General features: G+C 39.1%; 1 protein-coding gene across 3 annotated transcripts in view; it reads right to left on the bottom strand.

Moving 5' to 3' along the window:
• Positions 1-294: 294 nt before the first annotated feature.
• Positions 295-10,342, bottom strand: part of DDX6 (DEAD-box helicase 6) — a 45,652-nt gene continuing 35,604 nt past the window's right edge. For 2 of the 3 annotated variants that reach the window (XM_003253252.3, XM_004090543.2), the window contains exons 10-14: positions 9,630-9,746; positions 8,747-8,810; positions 7,860-7,961; positions 7,164-7,346; positions 295-4,578 (exon numbers count right to left, since the gene is read on the bottom strand). In XM_003253252.3, the coding sequence (XP_003253300.1) occupies positions 7,171-7,346; positions 7,860-7,961; positions 8,747-8,810; positions 9,630-9,746 (459 nt within the window). In that variant the 3' untranslated portion in view covers positions 295-4,578; positions 7,164-7,170. The remainder of the gene's footprint in view (positions 4,579-7,163; positions 7,347-7,859; positions 7,962-8,746; positions 8,811-9,629; positions 9,747-10,342) is intronic. The other variant, XM_030829297.1, reaches the window with a different exon arrangement.

The raw sequence follows: 10,342 nt of genomic DNA, 5'->3' as shown, positions 1-10,342 counted from the left end.
TGTTCAGCTTTACATTTGAGAACAATTGTAGGAGGCGGTAATTACTGATCTATTTGGACATATTACGGACCACATCTCCCCTCTTCCCAACCGCTTATCTTGGTTTTCCATTTAGGCTGTGAAATCTGACAGCATGGTGGAACAGTATCTACAACAGATGAAGGGGCTCTGAATTCAACTGGGCTTCACAGGAATGATGGGTTGAGAAATGTCTGTTTCACAGTATGAATTACCTGAGCAAAATGCTCAGATGCCTATGCATACAGCTGCTACTAAGGACATACCACACACACATTTGGAGTTCCAGTGGGCTTTTATTGAGATAAATTAACAGAAACCAAGATTTTACCATATTTTTTGAACCTTATAAACTCAGCAGACTCTGGTCCATATATGTGTACATACAACATAACACATCCCAACAAAAACAGACCCCCCACTGGAACATCTGCCAATTAAGAGAAAGCCAATTTTCCCTTCCCCCGATGTTTCTGAAATTTTGAGTTCCCACTGTTCACTTCTCAGTGGAACTGGTCCCTTGTGGCTAGGGACACTGGAATTCTCTACCATTTTTACTGAACAAAAAATAATTTTTTTCCTGTTTCAAAAAAGGGAACAGTGACTTTGTTTTCTCCAGGCTCCCCTTCCCCCACAACCAATGGTTAAAATACAGCAGCCTGTATCTTAATAACCCAGCCCTACCCCCTCCCTTGCCCAGCATTGTCTACTGGAGAATTTAAATACACTTCTGTTGGAATCTGTCAGCTGTGGAGGGGCAGAATCCAGGTGCCAGGCTAGCTCCCTCTAACCTCATGAACTGTGACAACCTTTGAACACTTAACTCTTTACCCCAAAGATGAGTTTTTAGATCAGAAAGGAGAGTAGATTTTCTTTGGGAGTTTTAAAAAACTATCTTTAGAGATACAAAGTACAACTACAATCTCACAGAAGTCCACTAAAGTTCACCAAAAAGCTGACTTACTTCAGCTGTCATGAGGCCAATAATTTTGATAAAGGTATTTGGCAAGAAAATGATTCCACAATAACAAACTTAAAGATACCTAGAACGTTCAAAAAATAGCAAATTAAAATAAATGGCTTAATTCCCAAGAACTTATTTCATTTTTTTGTTACTCATCTAGAAGGTCAGGAGTGTGGCTAAAGGCAGTTTCTGATGAGGTTATGAGCTTCCAAAGTGTTTCTAAATCCTTAGTGCAGACACCCTCCCTTTTGGGGCAAAGTACCCTCCCTCCCACCCCTATTAAAAAAAAAAAATTAAAAAATTAAACCACGTCATCAGAATGAGATGTTTTGATTCCAACAATTTATACTCAAGGCTTTGTGCTGAGTTGTCATTTGAACCAAGCATGATGGTATCAAGCACAAAGTACGTGGCAATGGAAAGATGCTCCCATCTCATTCTGAAAACAAATACTGATAACCAAGCCCACCCTCCAACCCTTTGGGGCCAACCCATTTTATGCTGCTGGGACCAACTTGAAACAATTTAGAGGTATATTTAGGTTTCCCTCTCCCTTACTTCTGTGAAAGATCATTTTAGAATAAATGTATTCCATTCCTATGGGAAAGGCAAAACAGTATTTATCCCCATCAGAATATATGGGGAAAGAAAAAACAGGCCTAGAGGTGGCAAGGTGTGTAACAGTCCATAGCCCATTACACAACTATACAACCAAAGGCTAAACCATGAGTTGGCTGTAGTTTTAATATTAAAAATAGGGGGTGGTTCTCATCCAAATGAGCCACTGGAAAATATTATCATTACTTAAAAAAAAATACATATCCAATATTGGAAAGAATGTGAAAACAACTTCCAATAGTAACAATGCTTATTATGAGGGCCCAAAAAAGAAAAAAAGACCAGGCTTTGACCTAGTCCTTAGAGCATCTTTCCATTTAACAATTCCTATTCAAGAGTCAAGCACCAAAACTGGACAGCTGCCTCTACAAGACCGTGTCCAGTAGTGGTGTCCCAGATAGTTTAAGTGCCACTCCTCATTAGAGGCTATACTTCAGTAATACTTTCCATTTTAAGTCTGTGCTTTAAGAGGGACCCACAGGCATGTGGCACCAGGCAGTCTAAAGTTGGCGAAGGAGACTGCACTTTTTGTTTAGTCACCCACATGTTCTCTAGCGAGATACAAAATTGCATTTATACTCTTTTCTTCTACATGAATGATCCCTCTTATCTCGCAAGAGGTGGGGGAGAAAGAGAGCTGCATCGGTACAAGGGCAAAATATTTTTGGTCAAAAGTTGACATCTTTTAAATTCCCTCTCCCACCCCGCCCTGGAAAAAAGTTACTTCCTTAATTAGGTTTTCTATTTAGTAACCAACATTGACTGGACAGAAAATATGAGGCTTGGGTTCCAAATAGATGAGCTTGCTCTTTTTTGGGTTTGTACCGTGCAGCTCTTGCTACAGTTGTTAAGGAGTTAGGGCTATGTCCCATCAGGAGGCATCTGTAGGATTTTGATCTCCAAGGAATTGTGGGTGAGTCACAAATAGTTTGCTCAGAAGTAGGCAGAGTCAAAAAAGCAACTTCAAGTAATTGATTCCTTTGTCCAAAAGAGTTAAAACATTAAAGTATATGCAGGACTTATTTTGTAATATTTTAGGGTTTCGAAAAACAATAATATGGAAATCAATTTTTTTTAATTTTGTTTTTTGCTTTTTCCCCCCTTTCCCGATGCCTCCTGATTGACCTAGTACACTGGGTTAAAAGGGAATTAAAAACATTAAAAAAAAAAAGTTCACTGGTTTTGATTCATCTCACTCCTTTTGCCTGGAGATCAGGCCAAACATCAAGCATGTTGGGAGGGGCACAATTTAAAGCAACACTATTGACTGTAAAGCATTTGCCAGCAATTTACAGTGCAAAATGACAGATAACAATTATTGTCACAATGCAAGAGAATGGCAAGCAGCTTTCTGTAGCATGAAAGTTAACAGCTCTCAGGTTGCCCATTCCTGCAAGTTTATGTATCAAAGTGGGCAGAGGGCAACACATTTACACACTACAGGAAATGATCCACAAAAAATTAAGCTCCAGAACTGCTAACGTTACCAAAGCTGGTACTGGCTAATATTCTGAAATGCAAATCTGTGCTTTATATATATACTGCTCAACGACACTGCCACTCAATACAATTCCTACACTGCAAGGTAGATTAATCTTTGCCCCCTGTTGCAGAGCTTGAAATATTTCTCAAACTTTCAGAAAGGGGGAAGAAGCAAAATCAGAGCTTCTCAAAATCTTGAATTATCAATGTTTTGAAGCTTCCTTGCTCTCTCTGGTAAACCTACTCCAAAGGTACTAGGTGAGACAGCGTGGCAGCAAACAGTACACCCCAGATTTCTGCGCCCCTTTACTAACACAGGGTACCATAGAAATCTGCTCTCTACAGCAAGAAGCCAAAGTACTTTCTAGAATTTAGTGTTGCGTAAAACTGAGCCCCTCTCATCTTTAGCTGCTCCCATAATCACTCTAATCCCCTTAATCCCAGCAACCTTCATCCAAAAAAAAATATATATATATGTATATATATATATATATATATGAACCCAGAAAAAAAACTTATTTACAAAGTTTATACAACTATACACACCCAATTTTCTATGGGACACGCTTTGCCACAGAGGAAAGAGGGTCAAGGCTCTGACATGTCTACACATCAAGTGCCATACTACTACTGGAGGCGTATGTAAACCAGTCTTTAGTGTCTGCTATAGAGCACAAAGGCTTGTCATATGGCTCCTGCAATGATAGACTGCTCTTTCCTTTGGGAGCGATGTTTTTTATCTACTCAGCCCAGAAGAAATTTTTACTTGGGATTGTTTTTTTAAATACATGTATTTACAGTGCGGATGAACTGCAGTTGCATATCAACTCCTCCACAAAAAGAAAAAAAAATGGTGTTTAACATTACTAGTAAGTTTCAACTTCTAGCCCTGGGCTCGAGTATTGGGTAGAAAGGGAAGAGACTTCAATCTGAAACCAAAATGAAAAGACATTTTTTAAAAGAAAAAGAAAAAAGGAAAGAGTTACTATTGTTGATTCCTCGGGCTGTGTCTAAATGATGATATTCTGAATGGTCTCATAGCATAAGGCACTTCGCACAAATAAGTAATAAGCTCTTCAGGCTTAAAAAACGGATGAGTAATCAGGGAGAAGTTGAAATGCACTCGAGAGTCAGCTGTTGGAGAATTTTGAAATCATTGACAAGCTTGTGTGTTCATTAAGATTCTTCTCTTTTTAGGGTTTCTCTCCTTCTCTTCTTTCTTTTCCTTCCTTGTCCCCTTTCCCCAGAAAACATTTTTTAAAAACCAGCAGTTAGTGCAACTAATGTTCAGTCAGCACAGTGCAAACAAGTGGAACAAAAAAGGTATATTCCTTCTTAGCCTTTTTCTCACCAGTTAAAAAAAGAAAAAAAAATGTCTGAGCTCTTTTAAGTCTTCATAGTTCCAAAATAAAAGATGAAAAACCCACAAAGAGAAGAGCATTCCCCCCAAACGATGTGTCACAGATCCAAACGAGCCTTTTGTAGTTTGTCAAAGCCTACAGAAGAAGAGAATATAAAATTAACATTCTGAAAGCAACACAAACTAGAATAGATAGGTTTTCACAATCCTCATCCCAAATGCTCTTTTCTAGTAGTTTCTACTGACCCTGTGCCTACTATAGAATCTACTGGTTATAGGATTAAATAATTTCTGGTAGGCAACCCTGAGATAGATTGCGGGCCTGAATGAATGTGAATATTCTGGTAGCAGGCAGCCCTCACTCATAACAATTAAATCGGGGGGAAAAATTACACCTTACACAAACTGAATACTCTGCCAAAGTACTAGCAAATATTGGCTAGTTTTATGCTTGTCCAAGGGTTTGTGTTTGATGTTTAACTTAAGGAAAAAAGAGTAAAGAGTAATTTAAAAATTATTTAAGTAACAATTGGTTGGGTGAGGTGGCTCCCGCCAGTAATCTCAGCACTCTGGGAGGCTGAGGTGGGTGGATCACCTGAGGTCAGGAGTTTGAGACCAACCTGGCCAATATGGTGAAACCTCATCGCTATTTAAAAAAGAAAGAAAAAAAATTTTTAAGTAACATTAGGTTACTTAAATAGATAAGATGTTCACCTATAATTTGGAAACTATCCTTTGTCAAATCAGATTTTCTTTAGGAAATACTAAAACAACCTACCTTGCTTAAAGCTGAGCCTTGTTTCGTGCATTTCTAACTAGAGCCCAATAGTCATCAAAAGATGATAGAGGTTGGGCGTGGTGGCTCACACCTATAATCCCAGCACTCTGGGAGGCCAAGGTGGGAGGATCATTTGAACCTAGGAGTTTGAGACCAGCCAGGGCAACATAGTAAGACCCCATCTTAATTAAAAATAAGATGGGAAGACAGGTTGTCCAGGAAATCAGAGTGGGTATTTTATTTATTTATGTATTTGACAGAGTTTCACGCTTACTACCTAGGAAATCAGAGTGGGTTATTTATTTATGAGGCAGAATTTTGCTCTTACCGCCCAGGCTGGAGTGCAATGGCATGACCTCGGCTCACTGCAACCTCTGCCTCCCAGGTTCAAGAGATTCTCCTGCCTCAGCCTCCTGACTAGCTGGGATTACAGGCGCCCGCCACCACACCTGGCTAATTTTCTGTATCTTTAGTGGACACGGGGTTTCACCAGGTTGGCCAGGCTGGTCTTGAAGTCCTGATCTCAGGTAATCTACCCACCTCGGCCTTCCAAAGTGCAGGGATTACAGGCGTGAGCCCAAGTGGCTTTTTTTTGAGATGGAGTCTAGCTCTGTCACCCAGGCTGGAGTGCTGTGGTGCAATCTCGGCTCACTGTAACCTCTACCTCCTGGGTTCAAGTAATTCTCCTGCCTCAGCCTCCTGAGTAGCTGGGACTACAGGTGCATGCCAACATGCCCAGCTAATTTTTGTATTTTTAGTAGAGATGGGGTTTCACCATGTTTGCAAGGATGGTCTCGATCTCTTGACCTCGTGATCCGCCCACCTCGGCCTCCCAAAGTATTGGGATTACAGGTGTGAGCCACCACACCCAGCCCAGAGTGGGTATTTTTAAAAGATGGCCAACCTCATAATCTGATTAAACATTTGGTAATAAGGTATTATGGATAGTTTTACCAGAGTGATTAATGTACTTACTAGAAATTAAGAGTAAATGCTAAAAACATTTTACATTTTCAGAAATGTAAATACTTTCATATTCAAAACTCCTGGCAATGCGGTGGGTCACACCTGTAATCCCAGCCTCCCTTTAGGAGGCTGAGGCGGGTAGATCACTTGAGGTCAGGAGTTCGAGACCAGCCTGGCCAACATGGTGAAACTCCAACTCTACTAAAAAATAGAAAAATTAGCTGGGCATGGTGGAGCATGCCTGTAATTCCAGCTACTTGGGAGGCTGAGGCACAACAGAATCGCTTGAACCTGGGAGGCAGAGACTGCAGTGAGCCATGATTGTGCCACTGTACTCCAGCCTGGGCAACAGAGCAAGCCTGTCTCAAAAAACAAAAACAACAAAAATTCCCTCCCCCACCCCACAAAACTGCCAAAAAAGGCCAGGCACAGTGGCTTGCGCCTATAACCCTAACACTTTGGGAAGCCAAGGCAGGAGGACTGCTGGAGTTCAGGAGTTCTAGACCAGCCTGGGCAACAAAGCAAGACCTTGTTTCTACCAAAAATTTAAAACATTAGGTAGGCATGGTGGCATGTGCCTACAGTTCCAGCTACTCAGGAGTCCAGGAGAACTAGGCTGCAGTGAGCTATGATTGCACCACTGCACTCCAGCCTGGATGACAGTGAGACCTTGTCTCAAAAAGAAAAACAAATTGCTGAAAAAGATTCTTTTTTGCTTTCATTATTTTAGGACTCTGAATTTAAGTACTGCTAATCTACCACATTACTTGGGAAGCTGCATTCAAGAACAACATTTACAGATTCTCGAATGAGACTAGAACCTCCCAAAAGAGATATTATTTACTGTCATTTATGCTAGTGGGTATTTTTACCCTTTAATACTATTATATATGGTGTGACATCAAATTTCCCCCAGGAAAGAAGATTTTGATTTCCTTCATTTAAAGGTTCCTCTTAGCTGTCTGTCAGGGACATACATGCTTGTTAAGGTTTCTCATCTTCTACAGGCTCGCTGTGGTATTCTGCCACATACAGGCTCTTATCAATGTTGCTCGGAATAGGTTTAATTTCTGTTCCCAGCTGCTCCTCAATACTTTTCAGGTTGAAGCGATCATCATATGTGATCAAGTTGATGGCTAAGCCAAGATGACCAAAGCGACCTAAAAAAAATTTGTTTAAAAATTTTAATGAATAAAATATGAAAATCAATGCGAATTGTGCAAGTCAAGCAGTGGCAAAACCACACAGGTTTGATAATGATGTTCAGTGCCATTCTTAGTACGCAAAACAACTTCTTAATGGTCTTCAAACACAGGGTTCCCTACAACTTCAGGTTTCGCAGCCCAAAACAGTACTTTACCTTTCTCAAATGACAAAATGGCTGCTCATCTGTGTCAAAAACTGCCATAAAATACATACTAAACAATAGTCACAGACCATACCACCTAATGAGTAATGTTCATGTGTTAATTTCATCTCAAATTAAGCAGTTATTTTAACTTTTCTTAATAAATGCTACAGAAGAATTAGAAATTAGTCTTAAATACCAAACAACTGAATTAGTGTTAATTCACTGTTCTCATAGCTATTCTATTTCACAAAGCAACAAAATTTAGTCATTACACATCTCAAAAAAGAACTTTTACCATGAATATCACCTCTTTTTTCCTCACCTGATCTTCCAATACGATGGAGATAGGTCTCTGCCAGCTTTGGGAAATCAAAGTTTATTACCACATTCACAGCTTGTATATCAATACCTCGGGTAAACAGATCTTAAAAAAAAAAAAAAGATAATTTTCATTTTATCTTTCAATTTAGAAATGTCTCTCAGTACAATACTCTTTAACACATATTTCTAGCATAACCTAAGTTTATTAATTTAATTCAGTTATTCAAATGCATTTGCACATTACTGGCATTACCTTTCATAATCACATTATCATAAATAACTTTCTGCTCACAAGTTACTTTTTTCCAGTAATTTGTAAGCAAGTGTTAAAAAATGTGTCTAAAAGATGCTGGGTGCACTCAAGCCTGTAATCCCAGCACTTTGGGAGGCCAAAGCAGGCGGATCACCTGAGGTCAGGAGTTCGAGACTAGCCTGGCCAACATGGTGAAACCCCTGTCTCTACCAAAAATACAAAAATTAGATGGGCTAAGTGGTAGCGGGCGCCCACAATCCCAGCTACTTGGGAGGCTGAGGCAGGAGAATCACTTGAACCCAGGAGGTGGAGGTTTCAGAGAGCCAAGATCGCACCACTGCACTCCAGCTTGGGTGACAAAGACTCCATCTCAAAAAAAAAAAAAAAAAAAAAAAAAAAAAAAAAAAAAAAAAGACAGAGATGAGGTATGAGTGCCAGAGTAAGTCTTCTGAAGTTTCAGATATGGAACCCAGGATCAGGAGCTGACAAGAGTTCATTTTCAACTTCAGAAATCCTAAAAGTAGTGGTAGGGTCTGTCAGACTATGTCACAGGTTGCACTGTGTAATATGAACAGAGAAAGCAAAAAACAACTTGGGAGAAAAACACTGGGTAAAGGAAATACAAAAATACTTACCAGTGCAAACAAGATTGCGGCATAAGCCATTTCGGAAATCATGAAATACACGATTTCGATGTTCCTAGGAGAAAGCAAAGTATTCCATTTGATCAGCACTCATATACAGCCCCAAATTTTCCATAATTATTTCTCCTAGACAATTGGTTCTACCCAAAATCTGTTTATAAGTGATCCATGACATTAAGCTGCTTTCAAAACCAAATAAGTTCTTGATCTCTTCGTCTACAGAAACTGTTGACTTACGAAATTTCATAATGTAGTTAACAAGTCATTTTGTTACAGTTTTAAATTATTTTTTGCTAAATCAAATTCTGAAATTTAGATATTGCATCTTTTTCTAAAGGCAAACAGTAAAGCAAAAAAGAAAAATCAGCCAGCTGAGGGGCCATATTTAAAAATCCAGAGCAGTGCCGTCCAGTAAAATTTCTGTAATACAGGAAATATTTGTGTCTGTACTTCCAATTCCAATAAAGTATCCAGTAGCAACAGGTGCCTGAGCACTTGAAATGTGAATGTTATTGAGAAACTGATTTTTTATTTTAACTGATTTAAATTGCCACATGTGGCTAGTTACTGTATTAAACAGAGAAACATGGAAAGGAAGGGAAGAATAAAATTTTACATTTGTGTCATGCCTGACAGCTTACAAAGTACTCATTTAAACATTTATCTTAATTTTCCTAACAACCTTGTAAGTTATGAATATGTACTATTATCCCCATTTTATTGCTAGAAAATTGAACCTGAGGGAGGTCAAAATGAAAGGTCCTTTGGCTACGAAGGAACAGTTTATTCTTAAACTCAGAACATTTAAAAGAACATTAAAACAAAATAAAGAGATTTCTTGTTAAATCTGTGCAAGTTCTAGTTTTATACTCACCTGCCTCATTTTAGCATGAATATAGAAGCAAGAATAACCCAGTTGAGAAATCTTCTTGGCTAGCAATTCAACTCGCTGAGAGGAGTTACAGAAAATGATCGACTGGTTTATCTGAAGCTGAACACAGAAAAAATAAGTATGAGAAAAATAAAAAAACCTTCATTTGGTTTGCCAAATCTTGAAAACACTAACCGGCAAACAAGAAACATTAACATGGTCTGAAACTTAGAATCTCATGATATGAGAGAGATGGTAAATTGTAAAAATTGTAAATAATAGATGGACGATAATAATATCTAAGATTTACTGTATTAGAGTATATTTCTTAAGGGCCACATAACTGTCAACAAGAGTAATACAATTGATTATCTGATTCTAAGTAGTTATGTTTTGTGTGTTTCCATTTAAGAATACTTTTTTTTTTTTTTTTTTATGAAATGGAGTTTCACTCTTGTCCAGACTGGAGTGCAATGGTGCAATCTCAGCTCACTGCAACATCCGCCTCCTGGGTTCAAGTGATTCTCAGGCCTCAGCCTTCTGAGTAGCTGGGATTACAGGCACCCACCACAATGCCTGGCTAATTTTTGTATTTTTAGTAGAGACGGCGTTTCAGCATGTTGGTCAGGCTGGTCTTGAACTCCTGACCTCAGGTGATCTGCCCACTTCGGCTTCCCAAAGTACTGGGATTATCGGTATGAGCCACTGTGCCCAGC

The sequence above is a fragment of the Nomascus leucogenys genome, chromosome 15 (assembly GCF_006542625.1).
Source record: "Nomascus leucogenys isolate Asia chromosome 15, Asia_NLE_v1, whole genome shotgun sequence".
Classification (NCBI taxonomy): Eukaryota; Metazoa; Chordata; class Mammalia; order Primates; family Hylobatidae; genus Nomascus; species Nomascus leucogenys.
The sequence above is the reverse complement of the archived record's forward strand: the minus strand, read 5'-3'. Positions and strand labels throughout refer to the sequence as shown.